General features: G+C 36.3%; 5 protein-coding genes across 10 annotated transcripts; 1 reads left to right on the top strand and 4 right to left on the bottom strand.

Moving 5' to 3' along the window:
* Nucleotides 1-2,504: 2,504 nt before the first annotated feature.
* On the bottom strand, nucleotides 2,505-4,141 carry LOC125205304 (pathogenesis-related protein 1-like). 2 transcript variants are annotated; one of them, XM_048104149.1, is made up of 3 exons: nucleotides 3,793-4,141; nucleotides 3,564-3,690; nucleotides 2,505-3,276 (listed from the first exon to the last, which is right to left on the bottom strand). In XM_048104149.1, exons 1-3 carry the CDS (start codon nucleotides 3,799-3,801, stop codon nucleotides 2,705-2,707), a joined length of 708 nt encoding a protein of 235 aa, XP_047960106.1. In that variant the 5' UTR covers nucleotides 3,802-4,141; the 3' UTR covers nucleotides 2,505-2,704. The 2 variants fall into 2 exon arrangements, with proteins under 2 accessions (XP_047960106.1, XP_047960105.1); XM_048104148.1 differs by having other exon boundaries at nucleotides 3,564-3,708.
* Nucleotides 4,142-4,281: 140 nt separating this feature from the next.
* Nucleotides 4,282-8,116, bottom strand: LOC125205303 (serine/arginine-rich splicing factor RS2Z32-like). 3 transcript variants are annotated; one of them, XM_048104144.1, is made up of 7 exons: nucleotides 8,050-8,116; nucleotides 7,108-7,224; nucleotides 6,139-6,178; nucleotides 5,917-6,012; nucleotides 5,183-5,379; nucleotides 4,895-4,999; nucleotides 4,282-4,809 (listed from the first exon to the last, which is right to left on the bottom strand). In XM_048104144.1, the coding sequence occupies exons 2-7, from the start codon at nucleotides 7,215-7,217 to the stop codon at nucleotides 4,443-4,445; spliced, it is 915 nt and encodes a 304-aa protein (XP_047960101.1). In that variant the 5' UTR covers nucleotides 7,218-7,224; nucleotides 8,050-8,116; the 3' UTR covers nucleotides 4,282-4,442. The 3 variants fall into 3 exon arrangements, with proteins under 3 accessions (XP_047960101.1, XP_047960104.1, XP_047960102.1); XM_048104147.1 differs by lacking the exon at nucleotides 8,050-8,116 and adding an exon at nucleotides 6,355-6,442; XM_048104145.1 differs by lacking the exon at nucleotides 8,050-8,116 and having other exon boundaries at nucleotides 6,139-6,442.
* A 4,643-nt stretch (nucleotides 8,117-12,759) lies between these two features.
* On the top strand, nucleotides 12,760-15,142 carry LOC125208354 (protein ANTAGONIST OF LIKE HETEROCHROMATIN PROTEIN 1-like). The gene is made up of 5 exons (XM_048107950.1): nucleotides 12,760-12,869; nucleotides 12,947-13,015; nucleotides 13,553-14,077; nucleotides 14,164-14,389; nucleotides 14,460-15,142. Exons 2-5 carry the CDS (start codon nucleotides 12,989-12,991, stop codon nucleotides 14,921-14,923), a joined length of 1,242 nt encoding a protein of 413 aa, XP_047963907.1. The 5' UTR covers nucleotides 12,760-12,869; nucleotides 12,947-12,988; the 3' UTR covers nucleotides 14,924-15,142.
* A 632-nt stretch (nucleotides 15,143-15,774) lies between these two features.
* LOC125206220 (B3 domain-containing protein REM20-like) lies at nucleotides 15,775-16,750 on the bottom strand. The gene is made up of 3 exons (XM_048105506.1): nucleotides 16,646-16,750; nucleotides 16,298-16,565; nucleotides 15,775-16,208 (listed from the first exon to the last, which is right to left on the bottom strand). Exons 1-3 carry the CDS (start codon nucleotides 16,748-16,750, stop codon nucleotides 15,775-15,777), a joined length of 807 nt encoding a protein of 268 aa, XP_047961463.1.
* A 4,058-nt stretch (nucleotides 16,751-20,808) lies between these two features.
* On the bottom strand, nucleotides 20,809-22,936 carry LOC125208075. Of its 3 annotated transcripts, none has more exons than XM_048107628.1 (4): nucleotides 22,845-22,936; nucleotides 22,411-22,503; nucleotides 21,971-22,323; nucleotides 20,809-21,564 (listed from the first exon to the last, which is right to left on the bottom strand). In XM_048107628.1, exons 2-4 carry the CDS (start codon nucleotides 22,463-22,465, stop codon nucleotides 20,974-20,976), a joined length of 999 nt encoding a protein of 332 aa, XP_047963585.1. In that variant the 5' UTR covers nucleotides 22,466-22,503; nucleotides 22,845-22,936; the 3' UTR covers nucleotides 20,809-20,973. The 3 variants fall into 3 exon arrangements, with proteins under 3 accessions (XP_047963585.1, XP_047963586.1, XP_047963587.1); XM_048107629.1 differs by having other exon boundaries at nucleotides 22,411-22,475; nucleotides 22,845-22,898; XM_048107630.1 differs by having other exon boundaries at nucleotides 22,411-22,447; nucleotides 22,845-22,879.
* Nucleotides 22,937-26,141: the final 3,205 nt, after the last annotated feature.

The raw sequence follows: 26,141 nt of genomic DNA on the forward strand, positions 1-26,141 counted from the left end.
ATTTTTATCATAATTAAGAGGTGAAAGTGAAAGGTTTTTGAAGAAAATTATAACTTTTTTTGTTATTTATAATTTATTTTTTACTATATATATAAGTATCTGATAGTTTATAATCACTCATTCACTGTTATTTTTTTCCATTATATTATTCACTGAATTTTCTGCAAAATTTTGTCTCGGTTAACATTGAGTCAGTTTTATGAATGATGATTTTTTTCCTTTGCCTATTACCGACTTTAACAATAAAATAATCTATGTTGTTTGAATCTCTCAGAGAAAAGATTATAATTATCTGTGTGACACGATTTACAAGACAATGTATAAACAAGAAATTAAGATATACAAATCCTTAATTAATTAAATTGGATGTGGAATAACTATTTTGTATGGAGGATTCCACATGAAATGATGATTTTTAAGAAAAAGTGTAGCAATGTTTAGAGGTGCACATGGTTCAAAATTTGTCGGTTTCGATTTCGAACCGACGGTTCACCGCTTATCAAATCATTGAACCTGAACCGGCCCGGATAGGTGTTTGGCGGTTCCGGTTCACGGCCCGAAACTACCGATTTAGGTGGCGGCTCAGAACCTTCGGTTTTGGGGCCAAAACCGGCAGTTTCAGGCCAGTTCGGCGGTTCAATTTATTTTTGTCTTTTTAGTCTTTATTTATCTATAAAATGTGCATAAATAAAATTCACACAATAAGGATGAAAATTACAATTTTATTGATATAAATTTCAACAAGACTACAAGTTACAACTCACAACTTATAACCATTACAATTTACGGACTTGAAGTCTTCAAAAATAAATTCAAATATACTTGTAAATTTTAACGAGACTACAACAAAGCTATTTACAAATTGCAAAAAAGACTTGAAGTTTTGATCAATAAATTTATTAGTATATCCTCTTAGTCGGCAAAGGAGATGTTTCTGCATAACTAAATTGAGGACACTTTTAGCAATTCAACCTTAAATGTTGAGTTTATTCTAACAATCAACAATCAACAACTACAATTATTTAATTGTATTTGAATATTTTTAAAGTTGAAACAAATGCAAAAATAAATAAAGGAAGAATGACTTGAGCTCACCTTAAATTTAAAATTTAACTTTAAGTTGAGGTGTCTTCGTATCCCCAATGCTCAATTGCATTGGGAATCAAAGCCAACATAGTTCTTTTACCCGACTTACCTAGTTGGTGGTAGGGGCATGCCCATATTCGATCGGATGAATTGTCTTCAAATGACATATGAGAGTAGTCACCATTATTAAATTTGTAGACTTTGTTGCAGTAGTCACAATATGCATTAAACTCCAATGTAATATCTTGAGATAGCGGATCAGCACTACTAGACACTATTGGGACCTTCTTGTAATGTTTAACAAATATAGACATAGTAGATGATAACTTAGAATTTTTACTGATTTATGGTAAGGGTGAAGGAGGGAGATGCATGTCCTCATCACAAGAAGAAGACATATTGAAATTGAAGTATGAGAATAAGAGTAGAAAATATAGATTGAGAAGAGAAATCTTTGTTAACACAAGAATGGGGTGATTAAAAATGATGGGGAAAGGGTATTTATAGGAGAACATTGGGAAAAATCTAATTTTTTTAAAAAATCAAAATTTGAAATTTCAGTCGGTTTAATGCCGGAACCGGCGGTTTAGGGCTGAACCGGAGGTTCAGTCGTTAGTTTCTGACCACTTTTCTGCAACACTACACATGAAAACCCTAGGACCTAGCCGGAAAACTTACTTGAACTGTTGAACTGCTGGTTCGGACCGGCGAACCGGTGGTTTTGAACCGCCGGTTCCGATTTCTCAAATCTTTGAACCTGAACTGAACCGAACCGTTCGAACCGCCCAACTATCCGGCGGTTCGAACCGCCGCAGCGGTTTCAATTTCCGGTTTGGTTTGTGCATGTCTACTTCTTGCTTATTGATGCATACATTCTGAATATAGTTTCCAATTAACAACATTTTCTGTATGTATAATTAACAACATTTTCTGCATGTATAGGCTTGTGCTTGGTAGGCGTTGCTAAACTAACTAGTCATCCATACACTGTAAACAAAGTTCAAAATCTGTAGCATATCGTTGAGAAAATTGGAGTTCACTAATACTTTGATAAGTTGATTGGATCCGACATTGGGGAGGTAACAAATTTATTTACACATATCATTATTAATATAGTTAATTTTTTGTAATGGTTTTTCATTTTTTCCACAGAACAATGAAGCGGGCATTATTGTTCTTTCAAGCTCATCATCTCTCCCCAAGAAGACTAGCACTACACATATCACTGAAAGGCCAATTTTTATTCTTCTTCTCCTTTTCTCCACTCTCAATCCTTTCTCCTAAAAACTCGAGCTCCAAACATCTCTTTGTTGATCTTTCATTGTGATCTTGTGACATTTTGCAATGCATTTTTCCGATGCTTTTTTTAAGCGATAAATTTGGTATAATGAGGGGTTCTATCCTTGAACATATCGATATGATTAATTTTGATTCGGCGCACTTCAGTATAAGTAGGCCAACCAGCAAGGATCATGTCTTGTTTTTTTCAAATTGATAGTACAATAGTAAATACTAAAACCGAAAGCAAATAAAATGTATAGTCGAAATACAGCATTAGCTGGTTAACAAAATATTAAACTAAGAATCGATGAAGCCTAAACCAATAAATCCCATTCCGTCAATAGTGGTGGAGGGTGAAGGGATTTCCGGCAGAGAGCGCGGGCGGGTCGTACTCACAGACGATGTAGACACCCCCCTGATTGTTGCAGTAGACGTTGCCGCTGCAGCCGACCCTCTTCGTGTCCCGCCACACCACGTTGAGGAAGTGGCCGCACTCGCAGCCCTCCCTCTCCGGGGCGCAGCGGCACCGCAGCTGCCGCGAGTCGTACATCTTGCTCTCGCTGAACCACCACTGCACCACGTCCTTGGGCGAGAACTCTCGGTACTTCATGTAGAAGATGTTCTCCCCGTACGGGCTGCTCGAGTGCATGCGGTAGTCGCAGTCCCCGCGCCGCTTCTCCGCCCAGTCGTGCGCCGACGCCGCCAGCTTCGCGTCCCACTCCAGCGGCGGCATGCCTGCCGACTCCCGGAGCTCGTTGTGGGCCTCCAGGTAGTCCTGCTGCTCCAGGTTCATGGTTGGTATGTATGCCGCCTGGAATACTGCGTGCTTTTGGTGGGTGGTCCGCCTCCTCAGTTCCGTTTTCGGCGTGTTGTGGACCACCTTCGCCGCTGCTGAGGCCGCCAACACGGCTGCCACAAGGATCACGAGAGTACACACCCTCGTCATCGCTCTTCCCATATTTTCTTTTGGAAGAGGACTTGTTTTTTTTTCTTTCTTGTTTTTAGGTTTTTATTTCCTATGTCCTTCCTCTTTGCACGCCAAATTTTATGGTTACAATTCATTGCTTCTTATTTTGCGGAAGGAAAGAGGTCCATTAAAAATAAATTCATACAACAACTATGAGTAATTCATTATATCCATACATGGAAATAGTGAATTTGGGAGAGGTAGCTAGTAAGAGAAGAAAGTGTCATACACATTCCAATCCCAAACAAGAGGCCAGCTAGCATCAACATCGTCTTCCAAAGCACCATAGCCAACCCACTGATAATCTTCAGCTCCGAGCCATCTCTCCCACTCGCTGCTTTGTTTATCATCTTCGTCTGTGCACCAATTCTTAGCTGTATAATCCTCAATATGGTCGTAAGTCAAGTAGTACGAGTCATCATAAGATCCATGATTATCAGTACAAGATAATAACGGACCTCCTGCATCACCGTCGCTGCTGCCGAACAAGCTCACACACCACGATCCATAGTCTTGCGTCCAAGATTGCATCTTTCGCAGAGAAGCGTAGCTCACAATGTTGTGTACACAGAGGGATATGGGAATCTCACCACTAACTAAATAAAGATGTTATCATAAAGGAATCATGGAATATATAGACGTCAGCGAAAAGAAATCAACTTCTTTTCTTTACCAAATGTACCGCAGCTGTTGCCCCTAAATTATTCCCATTCAGGTAGGAGGAATCTCTCTGTTTAACTATGGGGACCATTATCTAGGCGTTAACACCAATATAATGAAATCAAAATTTTTGCCATGGAAGATTGACAGGTTCGTAACGACCCTACTTCATAGAGGTAAACTGGCATGGCAATACAACCCAATAAAGTTAAAATGACGAGTACAGTTAAAAAGAACACAACATATTTGACAAACTAATAATAAGATACACAACTGAGGCTTGAGAATTCACCAATTCTTCATCAATTGCTCTAAAGCTTGACGATAAATCAATTCACATAAAAGTTTTGAGTATTCTGCAAAGACAAACTTCTGACTCTAGTTTTGGTACCTCACAAATGACAACACAAAAGTTTAGAACAGAGACAATACATAAATCCCTAGTTCCTCAGGGAGAGCGTACTGCGTCTTCATCCTCAGCAGGACTTCTATCCTCTCCAGGGCTAGGGCTGCGATTGCGCCCATTTTCCTCGTAAGGACTCTCATCATACCTCCTACCAGCAGGACTCACAGGGCTACGGCTAGTCTCCTTTGGGCTATCACTATTGTACCCATCTTGCTCTCTCTCCACTCTGCCTCTACTAGGAGAAGCACTTCGCTCTCTTGGCGCATCCATATCAGGCGTTGGACTGAGCTTCCTTGATTTAGTAGGAGAGGCAACCCTTTTAAGATCTGGGCTTTCATCACGAGGGCTTCTTGACCTCTCTTTATAATCAGCATCACGTCCTCTTCTGGCAGCAGGGGACCTTGACCGGCTAAAAACCAAGTATAACATTCAGTAAAATCAGAGGGGATCAAGGAACCGACATCCCATTTTATTAAAATGCGAACAGCTCAAACCTGTAACTGCGGCTTCTGCTGAAGCTTCTACTCCTACTGCGGCCACCACGGCGAGGGGAACGTGACCTCACAGGAGATCGTGAGTAACTTCGACCACGTCCACTACTGAAGCATAAGCAAGACATTAAGAAGAATTAGATGATATGAAATAATGTTAAATTCAACAAGATCTGGTCAAGGCTACAACAGGGACAGGACAAACCAAGAAACATACCAAATTGAAGTATAAAACAAGATGCGAACACGAGTACAGATGAAAAAAATCATGAAGCCAGCAATAATTCAAACCTATTCTTTTTAGGACTGTTTTGGCAGTTCCTCTCAATGTGACCTCTTTCCCCACAGCGGTAACACTTATTCTTCCAGTCTCCAGCTTTACAATCACGAGCCCAGTGACCATCAATGCCACAATTGAAGCAGCGACCAGAACCTGGAGCAGGACCTCTGCCCTCATACTCCCGAACTCCTCCAGGCCCACGTGGTACCTGTATTCATATCATACAATGTCAGAGGCAATAGTGGAGTCCGTGAAATCTATCTAATATACTCCCTCCCTTCCGTCCCATAAAAATAGTCTTCTTTTTTCATTTTGGGCCGTCCCACAAAAATAGTCATCTTCCATTTTTAGTAACTTTTCTCTCTTATGAGGTGAGTCTCATTCTCCACTAATAATACTCCAATCACTTTTTCTTTCTATCTCTTTCTTACGTTACCAATTTTGCATTAAAACTCGTGTCATCCCCAAAGTCCCTATTTTTATGGAACGGAGGGAGCAAGTTTCTAAATCCAGATGGGTCCGAAAATTCAGGCAGGTCATACTGGCAACATTATATTCTACCATAAAACCTATATTGAGTGCCAAAAACTAGACATGGATCATGATGACTTAATCCTGAAAAGCAGCAGCTGTGTTACAAAAGGAAGTTTCTGTATTTTCACAGATAAATGATAAGAAAAAGAAAAGCAGCTTTTATATATCTTAAACGTGGTCCTATAACAAGAGAAGGCTAAAAGTGACTTACACCCTTGGCAAATTCCACAGTAATGCGGCGTCCATCAACATCACGCCCATCCAAGTTATATCTAGCATCATCAGCATCCCGTGGATCACTGAATTCCTGAGCAAATCAAGAAGAAAAATTCCCCAACAAGATACCCACATTGTAATTGAGAAACATGTGATCAACTGAGGTTCCAAGTATTTAAAAGAAACATTCACAAGATTTAAGAGAGATGGTACATACAACAAACGCGTAGTCACGCTTCATATCCACATCACGTACTCTGCGTAAATGTTTCCAGAAACAGTAAGGCCATCAAAACTACTTAGAACGCAGTGCATGAAACTTGGTCCTCAAGATGAACTAAACACCAGTTTGATTGTGGCAAATTCCATAAAAACATGCAAAGACAACACAGAAAATCGCCAAAGGCTTCTAACAATCGGCAAGTAATCCCACCAAGTCCACCCTCTCAGAATTGACCACCAGGTCAGGCATAGTCCATTCTACCACCATTGACCACCAGGTCAGGCAAAGGCTCGGAAACCTTCAATAGAGTCATCAAAGTCAAGCTCAAAGGAACTAAGACACATTTTTTTCCTTGACAAAAAAAACATGATCACAATGATGCCCAGGCAACAAGCATGCCTGGAAAGCAACTACGCTCTAAGTAAGAGGTGGGAGGCGAAGCTATGCTCCATATAACAGACCTCTGATGTATTAAGATGCCAGGATGGAGAATTAACCAAAATCATATATTCTTGGACATGCTTAGTTCATGCGAGATATAGAATAAATATCACGATATACATATTCAAGTAAACGAGAGTAAAGTACGGATTTTCACTTTCGAAAGGATCAAGAATGGATAGGAAGAGTAAACCAAAAGTATATATTCTTGGACAAGCTTAGTTCAGGCAACTCATACCAGATGTAGAATAAATTATCACCAAATACAAATTCAAGGCAAGACTAAAGTAATCTTTTTTAGTTTCCATGCTATCCACTTCAAATGGATAAAGAATGGACATAGCAAAATATTCTGCATATGGTACAGGCAGGGAGCTAGAGGTATCAGTAAATGTGCATGCATCCACAAAGTACAGAAAAAATCAATTCCAGTTTGAGAAAGGACAATGAAGCATTAATCTTAAAAATTTCAATGGAACCCAAACAAATTAGACAGCAAGATGAGGAATGCCAATTAATTACCTTCCATATCTACTAAAAACATGCTCAAGATCCCGGGATCGGGTCCGTGAGGACAAGTGACCAACATAGAGGCGAGTACTGGTCCCATATCTATCATCATAGCGCGGCATTGTAGAGCTGAATATTCAAATTGAGACTTATTAGACCCCAGTGCAAGATGTGGGTGCATTAGAAGGATTAAAGATAAAATAAGCCCCAAAAAAAGTAAAAAAAAAAACACTTCATAAGAGAACAAGAGTGTATATGCAGGAATTTATTACTCGCTTCGTCCCATAAAAATAAAGACACTTCCCATTTTGATCAGTCACAGAAAAATAATCAACTCCAATTTAAACTTATTTCCACTTCAATTTTTTATATCTTCTATCTAGAGTCTAGACCCCATTCTCCACTAACATAGTTCTTTCTATCTCTCTCGTGCTTGACCAATAATGCTACCTCTATTTTTATTGGAAGGAGGGAGTACATCACTATGGTTGGTCCTTCAGAATAAAAAAACACACAAGGGTTTCACCACCCAATTACACCAACTGCAAAGTTTTTCGATTCCGTTTTTTTTTTTTTTTTTTTTACTTTTTTCTTGTTTTCACCCTTGCGATGTAATGACGCAAAAACAAATTATCCACCGATGGAACCATGTTTCAAACACCTTGATGCCCACAGCCATATATTACAACGCCCGAAACAAAATTGAAATTAGAGGGTGAATTTAGTAGCCCTAGTTCTGCAACAGAAGCAAATCCAGTCCCCCAATCAAACATTAAGAGGAATAAATGTAAACCTAACCGCCAGATTGAATGTAACACACAAGCAGAACATCACAACACAGTACAACAAGCAGAAAATTAAAATAAATAACAAATCAATTCAAGAATTTAGTGAAAGTTTTAAAAAAAATTGAATTTATTTATACAAAGAGTTGATAGGAGCATGAAATCCAACCTTGTAATATAAAATTCCGAGCTTCAGAAGGCAACCCTGGAGCGTAACACTGAGGACGAGATCTAAACCCTTTTATAATCGATAAATGACTAATTTAAACGGCTAGGATTTAATGGTTAAATCGAAGGGTGCAGAAATTATAGATCACCTTTTTAAATACTCCCCCTTTCCAAAAAATATAAAAAAATTTAGAATAACATGAATTTAATGTGCAATTAAAATAAATAAGAGATGCATATAAAAAAACTGCTTCCATCTCATAATAAAAGTCAAATAACCCTATAAATAATATTTTTTCCCTTCCCTAAAAATATGAACTTTAAAAATATGAACTTTTAAAATGATACAAGTTTTGATACAAAATTAGTAAAACAAAAGAAAGATAGGAAAACAAGTTTTGATACAAAATTAGTAAAACAAAAGAGAGATATGAAGAAAAATGTGTTAGTGAAAAATGGATTTCACCTTATTAGAAATAGAAAGTTTTTATTTTTAGGAGACGAATCAAAAAGGAAAGAGTTTATATTTTTACGGATAAAGAGAGTAGTATATAAATTTTGTTTTGAAAAATTATTATTGAAATAAAAATAATACTATAAACATAACTCTTATACTGATTTTATTTAATAAGTTGCATATAGAGGTGTCAAGTGGGTCGGGCCGGCCTAGCCCGGCCCAGGCCCGATGACATTTAAGCCCAGCTCTGCCCAGGTCCATGTCAGTGGCGGTCCGAGCCGGGCCTGGGTTTTGGTTTTCACAATGGGCCCAGCATGAGCCCGGGCCCAGTTAGTATGTGGGCCGGGCCGGTTCTGGGCTGGGCCAGGTTCAGAATTTTTATTGTGCTAATTAACCATTAATTAATCTATATTGGAATAGTATAGTATTTTTATTGTGCTAATTAACCATTAATTAATCTATATTGGAATAGTATAGTACTCCAAAAATGATGTATAAAGATATATTCCCAGGTAAGAATGTGTAGACATGAGTTTTATATTGGAATATATATTAATTGACAGGGGAGTGATCAATTGCTAACTCATCCCTTAGTTGCTAACTACAATTAATTTAAGACCATAAGATTTTAGAAATCTTGTGGTCTACAATTTGCCATGTGTAATTTCGTTTTTTATTTTTTAATACTAAAAAGATAATAGCAAGTATCAAATTTAGGGTTTAAAATATAATGTCAATACAGTGTTTGAAATACATCAATACGAAGATATAATAATGTCAACACAATTTCATATTGACATTTTACAAGCATAATATTGACATATTATGTGAGGTGTATTGACATAAATCTGTTCGTAAAAAATACGAAAATTAAAAAAAAAAAAAATTAAATTTTTTTCAAATTTTGACGTCGGAACATATGCATGTAGTATATCGTTGGAATCCTTATAAAATTATCTTTAATTTGATATATGTTATATGAATTTAAAATTTTGGGATTTCTTTTAAAAGTTAGTTATAACTAACTTGACATTAATACCCCTATTGATATTTATTAAAATTAATCCTATAGCCTTATTGACGTTTTTGTTGATCGTATTGACATTTCGTGGTTGATGATCTAGGCCTTTAATTTGAATATCTAATGGCTATTATTGAGTTGTAGTTAGCAATTAAGCATTGAGTTAGCAATATAACACTCCCCCTAATTGATATGTGTATTATAGTGGATTGATTACACACGCATATGCTATATAATCCCACAAAATTAGGAATTATAGTATACTATAATTATGGAACTATTTTTAATTGAGATAAATCAATAACAACTAACATATACGTATAACAATGCAAATCAAATATAATAATGGAAATCAAATCTTATAAGTTTTGATTTAGGTTGAGTAAATAAATTAATTGTTTATTTTTGCATAATATAATTAATAAAATTTATAATTATTCTAAAAACATACAAATATAAAATAATCATGAATCTAATAGTACTATATTAATAAAATGGATAGGTATGAAAATAGTATCCAATCTTCATAGTCTACACATATATACATATACACGTACGGGAATATATACATAGAACAGCTTGAAAACTAATCAATTACAACTATATTTGTGGAACTATATTGGGTAAAGATAACACTTCAAAAATATCACATTTAAAAAAAATAACTTCCCACCAATACCAACCAGTCGATTTTTGGAATCAAGGCACATGATTGTGCCACGTTGAACACCAATAAAACAAATAAAAAAATAGATTTATGTGTTAAAAGGCAGTTTAGGTACCACATAATATTGCAGTTATACTACCCCTAATTTCTTGACGCAATAAATGTCTTTTTGTACGGCAAGTTGTATAAATTCTATTTTTATAGTTATTAGTATCACGTCTATTCTATATGCAGATTAATATATTTTTAAAATATTAATTTTAAATTTTAAATTAATTAAACAAGTTAGAATCAATATTAACAATGAACAATATGAGTAACAATTTTAGTTATATGAGAAACAAAAATCTATACAAATCAACATTGAAGCATAATAAATTTGAAACAAATCACATAATATAATCATTAAACATTAAATCATGTAGTAAGAAAATAAAAATCTATCACAATAAAGAATTAAATACAATAGATAATTTCTCATCATTTTTAAAACTTCTTTATACACTACATTAACTTTAAAATTAAAATCAATCCCATCATTATAAACTAAAATCTTCAATTCTTCAAATTCGTCACTCTTCAACAGAACTCGTAGGTAAAGCCGCCTGCCTCACCTAAAACTACAATAGAATAAGGAACAAAATCAATATGCAATGCACAAAATCAATAATCAATATGTATTAAAATAATCATCCGTAGAGCAAAGCATAAGATGTATGAGACTCATGAAAATACATAATTGAACAATGAACACCACATAATTTTGTGGAGGCTTCCTTAGCCATCCAAATTAAGAAGATAAATCCAAAAATCAACCTGTTAATTTCACCAAAATCAAATATAAATATAGTAGTAATTGTATACTATCAAATTAAAGAAAAGAATATTAATTAGAAAGAGAAATAGAAGTACTGCATAGCCAAACTTGAGAAAAACACCTGAGTGTAGGAAGAAGAATAGCCACGATAATGTCGACCCAGTTGGCTCGTAAATGTTGTAATAATCCGATTCACACTACTAAAAAGGACGGTTCATAAGATGCAAAATAAGGCATACCATATATTTTTGTTTGAAAGTGTTAATGGTATGTTGTTTAATACAGGCTGCCTGCTTAGAATGATCATCTACTGTTTCTGAATGAGCTCTAGCAGTTGCAGAAATTTTAGAAATGGATGCTCTTTCTTGTTCCGACAGCCCTGAGAATATAAATGATCTAAAATTTTCTTCCACATAAATCTCTTAACAGATATTGTGCGAGTAAAAAGTCTTACTCCATACCACAGTGACCTTAACAAATCATAAACAACAATGTATGTGCGTGTGTCTTGGTCTAGCATTGGAGTGGTTAATGTCCAACAACATAGCTCTCTATATTTAACATTACAATTAACAAATAACACAATAGTAAGTGTAGAGTAACTGACCGTCAAAGCAACGAATAATATCTTTGCAACTCTCTTCAGCATAACTCTCGCAGATTCTATCTCAGCATCGCGTAGTTCATTACTCTCACTGAAACTCCTGAAGAGAAGGTTCCAGAAAAATTGTCATGCGGTATTAAGTTATCACTAAAAGCATGGCTTCCACTGCTAGTATATGCACATGTGCATTTAAGAATCTTAGATTTTGAGCAAATCCATACAACTGCATGTCAACAAATGCATGAAAAACATCCACTATTGGATACCTCAATAAAACTGAAAGTGCACATACAACAAAAGATGAAGACCAAAAGAAGCTGACCATCTGTTTATGTCTACGCATGCAGTCAGAAACTAAGGTGGTCACATCAGCAATAAGCTTCTGCGCATCTGTCCTGGACTGTTCCTGCTTATACAAATCTTAATAAGCTCGAAGAAATACAGTCAATTTCATTCTGACAATTAATCATTTATTCATCAAACCTCATAAGCTTTGGAAAAGTCAGTAATGCACTTTGTCTGAACTTCATCAACTTTAGTTGCATGACTCCCAAGCCTGTTTTATTCTTCAGAAAGCTTTACGATAAATCCATGAAGAGATTCTGAGGTATTCATCATGTGCGCATTTTAATATAGGACGACCATTGTGATAAAAAGATGCAAACCTTCTTATTTTGCCAATAATATAATTCTTAGTGTAAATAACCTCCCACTCACTCACGTATGAAACATGGGAAAATAACCAACTAAGTGGATTATATATTTATTAGAATTAATTTCTGAATTTTATATTAATTGCATTTACATCCCTCACCATAAAATGATTATTCAAAACCTTCCAAAACTCCCCTTTCATATATTGTATAGATTCGATATATTTTTAAATCATATTTTATGAAATTTGCCACTAAGGGCTCGTTTGTTTTCCATGTTAGACATAGATAGCCCTCCTTATCTACCCTTATTTCCATGTTTGTATGCCATGTTAGCAATCAAAGTGACCCGGACTTGAATCTCAAAACCCGACACTGTAGGCGATAGTTATTGCAAAAAAGTAGCTAACTCTAACTACCAATGAACCTGCGATTGGGGAATATCAATACTTTAGTGAATTTAACTTACAACATGATAATACTTTAATGCCCCTTTCATTTACTCCATCTCCCTTCTCCTATCGAGAAACAACCAATTCTCCACCCACTCCAAATTCCACATATCAGATCGGCGGTGAAGAAACTCCAATTCGAAAATTTTGGTGGGCATATTTGTTGGGTTTAAATCATAAATTGAGAAGGTTGAATTCAATCTTATCGTCTTTGCCGTTGTTTGTAGGTTGATTCCAATTGAACCGGCAAAATCGAACGCCGAGGACCCATGGCTGACCAAGATGCGATTCAAAAGGTAATGTTTTTCAAACCCTGTAACAGAAGATTATATTGCGATTCGTGTACCGCTGTGATTTTGTAAATAAGTCTCAGAATTTTCCCCTGTCGAGCACCCATCGCCTTTTTTGTTGGTTCCTAATGGCCGACTGCAAAATTTAATATGTGTTTGGAGTGTGTTTATTTGTAATTTTTTTTCACCTAATTGAATAGATTTAATACTGTATACATTGGTGGGATTGGGATTCATTGTATTATGTTGTCGTCTGAGCATGTGTTCATAATGGAAGCTTGAATTCACTTGTGAATTAGGTTAGCTTCAACAGGATACTAATTCAGATTCCCAAAATTTGTATGCCTTTTGTTTAGAGCTTGTGTGCAAGGTATATGTAAACACATTCCAGTTTATTCTGCCTAATTTTGAATGTCTGTTTTGAGCTGTCATGACTTATTACAGATTGGTTGTATAGGTGAAGCTGTGATATTGAATAGAGTTGTTATAATGCTAGTTTGTTCATGAAATCTGAGTAAAATTGGTAATTGCATCTTCATGTAGGATAATAAAAAGGAACTGCCCACCGTATTGGTTTTGCTTGAGGAAATACTAAGAGACCAACGGACAAACCTGCTCCTCGCAAGTATGCTAATCAACTTGGCAGGACCCAATGCACGTAAAAGGAAACGGGGTGGTAGAGATACACGAGAGGAGCTCATTGATTACATTCCTGCTCACGTAAAGCAGTTGGACAGGCTTGTCCGGGTAAGTGACCGATCATGTTTAGACAATTTAAGGATGGATAGAAACACTTTTGGTAGATTATGTCGTCTATTGCGTGACCGGGCTGGATTAATAGACCAAAAATTTGTCACCGTAGAAGAACAAGTTGCTATGTTTTTGTCCATTCTATCACACCATAAAAAGACACGGGTTGTGGGTCACGATTTCATGCGCTCTTCTGAAACTGTGTCCAAATACACACATATGGTGCTCCGTGGGGTGCTTACTTTGCATGAGTTGTTATTAGTCAAACCTGAACCGGTTGATGATGAATGCACGGACCCAAGATGGAAGTGGTTTAAGGTATGTGCCATAACTTGTATGCCATTTTGTCAATGTTTTTATAACAATGTCTTGCCTCTTTCATACTATTCTAAAAAATGTTGTAGGGTTGCCTAGGAGCTTTAGATGGTACGTATATAAACGTGCGAGTGCCCATTGCTGACACACCACGGTATCGTAATAGGAAGGGGCAGGTTTCTACTAACACACTTGCTGTATGTGATCGACGACTTCGCTTTGTATACGTGCTGCCAGGATGGGAAGGTTCTGCCGGTGATTCGAGGATATTACGTGATGCAATAAGCAGGCCTCTCGGACTTAAAGTGCCAAAAGGTATTCAACTCGACATTTTATATAATATAATTGGTAGTCCTTACACAGTTACCTTATTTTCAATTCGTAGATTGCTATTACCTTTGCGACAATGCTTACGCAAACAGCGAGGGCTTCATCACACCATACAAGGGCGTTAGTTATCATTTGAAGGAGTGGGGACCTGGAACCCAAGCACCGCAAACTCAAGAGGAACTGTTCAACTTGAAGCACACTAAAGCTAGGAATGTGATCGAGCGTTCTTTTGCAGTGCTTAAGATGCGGTGGGGAATCCTTCGCAGCCCAAGCTTCTATCCTATCGAGGTTCAAACCGGGTTGATCATTGCTTGTTTCTTGCTTCACAATTTTATTCGTACGCAAATGGAGGTGGATCCGTATGAGGAATTGATAGGCAGTCAACATGAAGACGGGTATGGGAGTGAGAACGATGACCCGGTAGTGCCTACAATCACTACTGTCTCGCCAACACCTGAATGGACGAAGAAGAGGGACGATCTAGCTGCTGCAATGTGGGGTCAGAGGACAAACGGGTGATCGATGTTGGTGAGGTTATTTGTGTTAAAACTTTTTAAATTAAATTCGTGCACTTGTCTATGACGAGCGACATTCTGACATATGGTTTGTATGAAATACTTATTTGTTCTTTTATTAAGATACACTACCTGAAATTCCTAACTCAATTCTTATATTTTTCTTTTTTACTTTTTTTATGCAATCGAGGGAATGTATGAGAATGTACAACCAAAATATCAAGATTACATATCTTGATTATAAATTTTTACTTGTTTGAAAATAAAAACAAATCATTATCATCGTTAACTGTACTCATTGGCAAATATAATGGGAATGATAATGTCATGTGAATACATTATTATATGCTACGTGGCAAATAATAGAATTACAAGCAATTCATACATATGACCTATTGAACTTATAATATTAATTTAAATAATTTGATACCTTTTGGTGACATAATTTATACGTGGCAATGCAACAATTTTGTTGCTTAATTAATGGAAAAACTAAATATTAAAATGGAGTTCATTTACCGATCATAAGGTATGCTTAAGCATTGTATTTTTTTAAATTAATTACTTACGAACTTTGAATAATTTTCAGCCCAAAATTTCATCACGACATAAAATACAATTTTAGGCAGTAAAGGTGAAAATTTCGAACTTATACATAGTTTGGTTCACATAACAACCAAATTACAAAAGATCTTGACATTACAAACCATCATACGAACCCACTCACAAAGCATAACAAGTTAAAATTTGACATGATCTAATGGAAAACAAACACCATATAACACACATGCATACATAATAGGAGATCCATAACCTTAGTACTGCCCTATAATCAGTTGCATAATCCCACCATCTCTAAGGACGCTCAAACCACACAAAGAATTGGACATCATCCGCATCAACGAGCTTGAAATGGCAGCGCACTCCTTCTACCAGTTGGTTATCAGTTTTGAATTGTCCCCACCCGTGCTTCACCCATATCTTTGATCCTTTGTGCTTGAGAGTAACCCGCCATGTCTCCCCTTCCGCCAACAAAAAAACAGCAGCTTCAAGTGCTCCCATTCGGATATGGCGTTGCCAAAAGCGGTAGGGAATCTCAATTGTGCGGTTGATGTTTGTTTTAGTGAGTGTTAGCACGAAAGTGGGATAGCCATCGACATCGAGGGCACCACTGTCATCCTCATAGTCATCATCTTGTGATGAATCAGTTTCCACCTCCGATGGACAATAGTCATCAGAAGTATCGACATCGGGGGAGTAGCATTCTTCTAGGTTGTCGTCCTCAACAACTAATAAGTAATGTCAATGACACCATTAGTATTGCGAGACCAATTAACGAAGACTAGTTGAAGTAAGTATAATGCCAACAAAATAAAACTTACGATCGATATCATCCTGCGGGGGCAGTGGGTGCCCATGTCATACCGCCTCACGTTGAACGTTCCAACATCCACCAAGGTGAAGGTAAGGTAGTCACCATGTTCGATGCCATTTGCATGTACAAATTGTGGCCATCCGGTGCAGAAGTAGAACCCATTAGCGAGTTTCAGTATGCGTACAATGTGTCGAACTCGATTAGGCCAAACTAACCTACAGTCAAACGGAAGGTCCCCTCCATGGATCCCAACAAATTCCGGAGGAAGCCGCTACAAATACATAAAAGGAACATGTTGGCATCATTTTCGTATATAGGATGTTATCTTAATTGAAATAGAAAATATCATACCATTTCCTCCTTGTGTTTTTCTAGGCGATACACCTTCAGAAATGTAGGAAGTCGGTGGTAATCGTCAGGGCCGTTCGGGGGGTAGTTTGCACCTTCGCCTCCCATGTGAACTTTTTGGATACGTGAGTATGGAAGAAGATTGTTTGAGGGTGTGTATTGCGTCACAGGAGGCAGAACTTATAGACCATTTTTCTACTGGTGATGATATGATCGGCCTTAAAGGGAAAGTGGTGGAGAAGGTGGGTTGAAGTTATGAATCTGAGAGGTGGGTGTGAGCAATTAAAATTGCGTCTGAACTTCTACAAACAATGCTTCTCGCCTTTCCGGATACGGTTGTGAGAATTGAATGCATTTTTTAACGTTATAAGTCAATAGGTTAAATTAAATATGAAATACTCCCTCCGTCCGTCATTAGGAGTCCCGGTCACTTTTGCACACTCATTTTATAAAGATGATAATAAATAGTTAAAGTGAGAAATGGTAAAGTAAGAGAGAGAATAACGTTGAGAAGAGTCTTCTTAACATTATTCTCGCTCTTACTTTACCATTTTTCCACTTTTATTATTCATTATCATTTTTACAAAACGAGTGTGCAAAAGTGACCGGGACTCGTAATGGCAGACGGAGGGAGTATATTGCTAATTTAGGGGATGGCATTGTCACTAGTAAAATTATACGGAGTAATAAATATATTCATTACATCACACTTTAAACTATACATTCCAATAAAGTAATTATAGTTTATATATGATCATCATTTTTTTAACAACAATATAATTAGTAGTAGAATCATACCAACACATTCTTCGTACAATAATATTTAAAATTATAAAACAAAGCATGATCATATTTTATTAAAAAAAATCTCCCTCTGTTCCTTGTTATTATTATAAACGTTTCTTTTCGCGTAGGAATTAAAGAATAGTGTGTGTAATGAATGGTGAAACAAGTAAGACCTAATAAAGTAAAATAGATGAAGAGAGAATAAAGTAAAAGAAGAAATTATTTTAACAAAAATTGTAATGACTCAATGAATTTTGACCTTCCCAAAATAGAATATGTCTCTATTAACATGGAACGGGGGGAATAGAAATTAAATCATGACCGTATATAAGTATCCAAATATATTTGTATATATAAGAAGTTCAAAATTTGCAATTTTATGCAATATTTCGTAAAAGTATGTTAATGAACATTTCATCCCTTTAAACAAAAATTCAGATATCAATGTGATAAATTCGATCATAAAATATTATGGTAGATATACTTTTATATATATATATATAGGGGTGTATTCAGATGAAAACCATAATGTATATTAAAACATCAAACCATGTAAATAATGTATATTATACACACTAATAATGTACATTTTATTCATTTATAATGTACTGTTCTAAATATTGTACACACTAATAATGTACATTTACATTATATGAATTCTGTACATTATGCTGACAGTACATTATACATGAATAAAATGTACATTATTAGTGTGTATAATGTACATTATTTTACATGGTTTGATGTTTTAATATACATTATGGTTTTCATCTGAATACACCCCTATATATATATATCTATATATATATATATATATATAGGGATGTAATCAAATCATAATCCATATTTATGGTGATAACCTAATAACCCTCATTTTATGTACGTAAAATATCATTTTATGGAACGGAATATCATTTTATGGAATAAAAGTATAATTTTATGCGTGCTGAAAAAATATCATTTTATCCTGTATAAATTTCATTTTAAGTAAAAATGAAACTTTTGACCCATATATATATATATATTATTAATTTCACCTTTTCAGTGATAACTTACGATGTCGGCTCCATATGTATCTATTTTTTCAAAAGATCATGGTAGATACAGGTAAGTAATATTTTAATGATTCCAAACAAAAATAACCTAAAGTATCGCCTACATAATTGGTGCCACATTTCCATATTCTTAACCGAATTAAGCGACGAATATGAACACATATTATGAACCGATATGCATTAAATTTAGAAGATATGTTTTGGAATGGAGAATATACAGTTGTCCTATTAAAGACTTCCTATTCACACGCCGGAGTAATCGCCATAGTAGGGCGGCGAGGAAACCTAATGTGTGTACTTAACCCTAATAGATTTGACAATTATCTACCATGTTGTTAATGCTCTTCCACCGCATTCAATATTTCTTATGAGTTGTTGTACATGTAATTCTATATAACATGGTTAGCTTAGATCAAGTGTAGACAAACATCCCTCTGAAATATGAACTCTAACATCCCAACACAGGCAACGTTCTTCTACAATGGAAAGTGGATTCAACTGATGGATTCGATGCTCCTCAGAACTCTGATCGACAAGAAGAAGAATTGGCTTGGTTGGGTCGATGCATGTGTTCCAAAATATGTGCTTCGTCTGGCTGTTAGGTTGATAAACTCTCAGTTCGGTTCTGATCTAAATTGCAGTGATATCACGCTGCGCCTCAAGCTTCTTAAGCAACGCTACGAGACGTTCAACGAGGTGGTTGCCACACACGGCGTGCGCTGGGACTTTGTCAACAAAGTCGTACACGCCGATGAAGCAATATGGCAGACCATCTTCAAGGTTCACATTCTAATCTCCTATATTTATATCATGTCATTTTGGCCTAACATAAAATGTGGTGAATGTTTTGTAGAGGAACTCATACGCCGGAGCGTACTACCACCGTGACGAGCCAGAAATTAACCTCCTATCCACCGTGTTCGGTTTGTTTGACGTCAAAGTTGAGGACTCCACCGAGGTCATAACCCTATCCGACAACACGGAGGTCATAGTCATATCTGACTCCGTCGAGCCAAATCAGGCGGTTCGTAGGAACGCAGCCGCTATGTCTGTCGATGTTGATGAAGTTAATTCCCCACCGCGGGGCACACCCTCTCGGGTTCGTCGAAAGCTTTTCCAGGTGAATGAGGGTAATGTGGACCAAATATCCTCCACGAAGTCACCTAGTCGCATGGTCCCGGCGAAGAAGGTTTTAGGATCATCACCGAGAGGTTCATCATGTGCTTCTTGGAGCCCCCTCCCAACTTCTCGTAAAACAGCACCATAAAGGGGTTTGTAGTCGTTCCACTTTGTTTTCCTTAGCATTATAAATGGTGTAATGTTTGTTTTGATGTGCACAGGTGATGCACTTAGTAGGCTATATCGGATATGATATTTGGTATTTTCTATGTTTTAATGATTAGTTAATGGCTATGGGTAGCTTAAGTAGTGATCGACGAGCATGTATCTCGTCGGTGTATTAGTATTTAGGGGGTGCACTTTTTTTTTGATGCGTTTGTTTGTAAGAAAAATGGTGTAGTAACCATTGAATTTGTGCACTTACTAATCGTAATTCATGATCTATGGTGTAGCTTCTTGCTTGATTTGACATGCTTCGTTTGCTAACAAAATTTTTTAATGCAAAATTAAAACAAGCATTTGATTATGATGCAAAAATTAAAGAAGCATTTGATTACAATATTTTTGAATGTGAAATGAAATAAGGAAGCATTTGAGTACAATATTTTTGAATGCAAAAGCCAAAGAAGCAATTGATTACAATATTTTTTAATGCGAAATGAAAAAAAGAAGCATTGGAGTACAATATTTTTGAATGCAAAATCCAAAGAAGCAATTGGTTACAATATTTTTTAATGCAAAATAAAAAGAAGCAATTGCTTACAATATTTTAAATTCAAAATCAAAAGAAGAAAGTAATTGATTTCTGTTTTAATGCAAAAACAGAAGAAGCAATTGATTACATTATTTTATAATCCAAAATCTAAAGTAACGCTTGCTTACTATATTTTTGAATCCAAAATCAAGAGAAACGATTGATTACAATAATTTTGAATGCTAAATCAAAAGAAGCAATTGCTTATAGTATTTTTGAATGCAAAATCATAAATAGCAATTGATTGAGTAAATGGAGCATATTTATAATACTATGCGATTTAAGAGTTCTTAATGATGATTCAAAAAGTGATTCATATAAGTGATTCATATAACATACTGTCGATGTTGATAGTAATGGTGTTGTTAATGAACGTTCAAAAATATAGCAGATAGAATGGTGTTGTTAAGCAGTACAGAAGCAGTACCACATACTGTCGATGTTGATAGTAATTAAACAAAATACAGAGCTTGTCCATACTTCGCATATTACATGCGCAAAAAAATACCAGTTGACATACTACATAAGAGTGCACTGGCACTAGTTACATGGATTGGATCATTGTTTAAACCATGTTAAATAACAAAATACTACCAAAGACATGGACTCCACCACGTTCAAATCTTACCATCTGTCTCCAGAAGATCGAGAATAAAAGTAGGTTGAGCAAATTCATCCAATCCCCTAAACAAGTCCAGAAGCTCAGGCTCCTTCACCAACTTTTTTGCAGCATAAAATTGTTGCTTGATGGTCAGCCCGGGCATACCTTTCAGTTGATTGAAGACCTCGGTCCTCTTCGTACTAAGATCGAACTCATAACCAATTCGAGTTGCGATGTCCTTCAGGCGCTCATTCGTGTCCTCATGGATGCGAGTCATGAGAGTAAGGACACTGTCCATCTTGTCATCAGCCTTCCTCTTCTTTGTTACCTTGGTTGGCACCCTCGGACTAACTTTGACAGGTGCCGAAGTGCTCTCATCAACCATCTCCGGTAGAACACCGGTAGGAAAAACTTCATCGGGGAAGAGTTCCTCTAAAGTCATTGGAGAATTTTCGTTTACACCAGAACCAGACCCATAAATTTTGCGGACTGCATCCCCCGTGTCCATAACCTTAACCCCTTCCGCACGGTCCTTGCCAAAAATCTCTTTCCAGTCAGCGAACATTGGCCAAGACTTGTTCCTCGTATACTTGGCATTGCTATCTTTCTACAAAAGATATTAACCAAAAAACACAAATTACGAATGTATTATCAAAGAAAGCATGTATATATGGTAATAAATATATAAGCAACTAGATTTAACAAACTGAATTTGCATCAGTGGCTCAAATCTGGATTCACAAATCTAATATAAACAAAGATACTAAGATAAACTACGATAAGCAAACATAATCACCAAATCATTCCATTAGTCTCCACCACTTGTCCTCACCCAACATCAGAACACCATTTAACCTCCTCACCCAACATCAGAACACCCTCTAACCTCTACGGAGCAATGTTGGATGACAAAACACTCCCTAAGCAATTTTTCAGATTTTGTTGGTCGACACAGCAAGCGTGTAAACAATGTTATGGCATACGAAACAAGGGTAAATATAGCTAAATGTTACCTGTACAACTTGTGTCCATTGTTCATCATCGATATCTATCTTGTAGTCACCATCGGTATTGAAACCAACACCACTACGGTCAAGTATTTGCATCGGGGAGTAGTAATTCTTTTTCCAAGATTGGATCCTCGACTTGATGTGAGGGTGAACACAAATATCAGTTTTGGGAAATTCATGTTTTAGTGCCTCCAATGCACGGGTCAAATATCCTGCACGATAACCATTTTCCGACTTCCATCCGGTTGCCACCAACTCCTTCATGGATGACAAAAGGATTTGCTCCTCGCGTTGTGTCCACACACGTCTAGATCTGTCTGCTAGCACCCCTCTGCCGGTAATACTATCCGGGTTACCTGCAAAAAGGATATTGTCACATGCCCTCTCGTGTTATCACGGAGAAGGAACTACGAAGAGTAAAAGCTGTTAAATGAATGCATTACCCTCTGGTAATGGACTGCCATCGGTGTCGTTACCACTCTGTTGTTGGGAGGCCATACGAGCAAAGCTGAATTGATGAGAATAGAATAGAACCACTAAGGCAACAAAAAATTAGAGCAATTACACTCTAATCAATGAACTATTATAAATTCTATGTAACTGAAATATACTAAAACAAAGGCTAAACATAAGCTTGGCCACACAACGAAGATGAATTGATTGAAATAAACCAATTGCCCAACTTGAAACCATTAACGAGCTTCAATAAGTTCACATAATGCAAACTGTAATTAATGTAATTCATTTGAAGTCCTATTGTTTGACACTCCAATACAAGAGAGAGCAGATTATAGAAGAAATATCCGACGGCAATATCGTCGTATACATATGAAAAGATATACAATCCATCTACGACAAAGATACGAGTTTAGACTACCTTGAACTTCAGGCGAAGGTCGTCGGCTCAATTGATAGCGTCCACCGTTCTGAGTTTCGCAATTTGGTATAGAGAGTGCAATCTATATTTGGAGGAGGCGTTGAGATGGGGGGGGCGGGAATTAGGGTAGATGAAAAATTTGGGTTGATTGGAAAATTTGGGTTCACCGCCAAAATGAAATGGATGAGGACAATCTCGGAAATATGAAAATGCAATGAGGATAAATTTGGGAATACATGGTTGTATCTTGTGTTTGGACACCTCATACCAAACATAAAAATAAGAAACTAGGGATATGAATATGTACAAACAAACATATGGTAATTATTGCTAACTCTATCCTATAACTTGATTTTTGAGTTTACTATATCTAAACATATGTTGGGCCAACATAGAAAACAAACGAGCCCTAAAAATATGTAATGCAACCGGTGAATCTACGTGATGCGGTGACTAAGTAATGCAATACTATTTTACTGTCGATGCAATATTTGTATGTTGTGAAGCTATTAAATATTTATTAAAGCTAAATTCAGATTTTATGGTATTCATTGATGAATTCAACCATTTTGTATTGCAGGGACTACGCAATGCAATGCAATACCGTCTTACTAACAATGCACTATTTGTATGTTGTGAAGCTATTATATGTTTTTTTATCATTAATTCCGTATCATGTTTTATCAATCAGTGAGATGCATGCGGATGAGCTGAAGCCAATATTGGAAAGAAATTTTAAGACATTCGAATTTAGTATTTAATTTGGTGTAATACCATGCACATGTATCACTGAGACACCATGGTTCTGTAGTTTATGTTGTTGCAAATTATCACCCAAATTAAGCAACCTTTCCAACAACTTAAGCAAATTCTCGCCCAAAATAAGCGATCTTTTCAACAACTTAAGCATATTCTCGCTCAAAATAAGTAATCTTTCCAACAACTTAAGCAAATTTTTACTCAAACTAAGCATTATATCGAATAAATCAAACAACATTTCGAAGCAAGCAATCATCAACTAAGAACATGGTATAAACTAAGAGCATAGTACAGAATGCAACTTCTCAAGATCATGAAACATTTTTTGAAGTTGTTCCATCCCTCAATGTCTGTGGACTGCGAACATCTAATTCTCGACATTAGGGTCAAGAAGTTGTATTCCGTCTTTGGCAATACAATCTGCAATCCCGCCTGCATACGGGTGACCCTTCAAGGCTTTCCTTCCGTCTAATTGGTAAGGAACCTTTTGGGAAACCAAGCGTCACATGGACGTCTTCCGCATCAATATGCAATGATTATTTTCTGCTAGCTTGACGCTGCTCGACGTGATATGCTGATTTAACACAATCCAGTAAACGAGAGTGCCCCGTAGGTCGGTCAATGAGAAATGCAGCAGTGGTCCGAAACCCAGCTCTTAGACTGCATTCCTCTGGTTCGAATTAAGTCTAGCAATCATACCACTAAAATGTTAAGTAGAGCTCCTGAAATGGAGTGATTTTATTTCGATTTCAATATGCTGAATCTGTTCAGCCTCGGGATCAGTTGCCTTATCAGCCTTAGTCTTTCCTTTCTATTGCTTTTTACTGGAATGTGTAAAAAAATGATTAAGTCAGTCCAAGATAGTAAGCAAATTTCTGAAGTAAGCAATGTATCCCAAAAAAAGCACACTCTCAAATAGAATAAGCAAAACGTTCAACAAATTAAGCAATGTCTACAATAAGCAATTAGCAACTTGTCGTACCAAGAATAAGCATAGTTTAGACAAAGTAAGCAATCTTTTGTATAAAATAAGCAAACTTTCACACCACAATTGCAAAATTGAGTAAATTGTCAATCAAATTAAATAAATAAAAAAAAACGCTTGAGTCAGTCAAGGATAGTAACCAAGTTTCTGAGGTAAGCAATGTGTTTCAATATTTAAGAACAAACTCGAATAGAATAAGCAAAACATTCATCAAATTAAGCAATGTCCACAATAAGCAATAATCAACTTGTCGCACCCACAATAAGCATAGTTTAGCACAAAGTAAACAATAAAATAAGCATACCTCCGCACTAAAATTACAAAATTGAGCAAATTCTCAAACTAAGCATATTGTCCAGCAAATTAAGCAACATTTCGAATTTATGCAACATTAAGCAACATTTTCATCAAAATAAGCACATTTAAGAAGGCATTAATTAAGTAAAACATCAGTCGCAATAAGCAACAACAAAACACCGTTAACCAAATCCTGCACACCAGATCAAATAATCTACTTGAAATCGCGCAGAAATTTAAGAAACACCATCGCAATATTTAGCGGACAAATAAACAAATTAAGCAATTTATAGAAAGCTACAAACAATAATCCTTTTTTGACAAGGAGTGAACCATCAAATAGAAAATAACGGAACAAGAACCCAAACAAAGCAAGAAATTACCATTTCGTGAAGATTCTTCGATGTCAGGCTCTGTGGTGTTCGACATTTCTCGTCTTTTAGACATTTGTCGAATTGGTGGTCGGTTGATGGAAGCGGTTTGCGCTATGCTGATGAAATTGCTGGATTTTAGGGTCTACGCTATGCTGATGGAAGTGGTTTACTGTCGCCGGAATTGTTGTGAGCGGTGGGATTGAGTTAGGGTTTTGAATCGGGAATGTGTTTTTGGAGGTTTTTGGAAGTTAAAGCGGCGGAACGGAATTGAGAAAATGAATGATTTGGAAAGAGAGTGGAAAGGTTCGAAATGAGTTGAATGAGCAGACGGATCGTGTAACCCTAAAATCTCGCGCCTCAAATTAGGAGAGTGGGTTAAATACACGAACTGACTAATTTACCCTTTAATACAACAAAAATGCTAAAAAATGCAATCTTAGTTGATGAAATCACAACTCCATATTTGTCTATCTAACGGTTCATATCAGTAGGATGTTAGAAGTGTAAGTGTATAGGGAGTGTAGTGCTCCTAACAACCAATCTCTACAATTATGCAAATCAAAATTATTATAGCACAATCAATTCTAGGATCCTCTATTTTTCTTCAAATTAAATATATGTTGTCCATCGAAAGTGCCAACGTGACAAAAAGCGTCGAGTATGAAAACAACGTCGTTTGAATTGAAAAGGGTAACTTGTCTAAAAATACACGAACTTTCGACGTTTTCTATAACTTTCCCTAAACTTTAAGGTATTCTATATCCCTCAAACTTTTGGAAATTTTCTTATTTTTTGCCCTAACAATAGATTTTTTCCAAATCATTAAATTTAGGCATGAATATTATTTGTTTAAATTTATGGATATTTTTAAATAACAATTCA

This window comes from Salvia hispanica, chromosome 2 (genome assembly GCF_023119035.1).
Source record: "Salvia hispanica cultivar TCC Black 2014 chromosome 2, UniMelb_Shisp_WGS_1.0, whole genome shotgun sequence".
NCBI lineage: Eukaryota > Viridiplantae > Streptophyta > Magnoliopsida > Lamiales > Lamiaceae > Salvia > Salvia hispanica.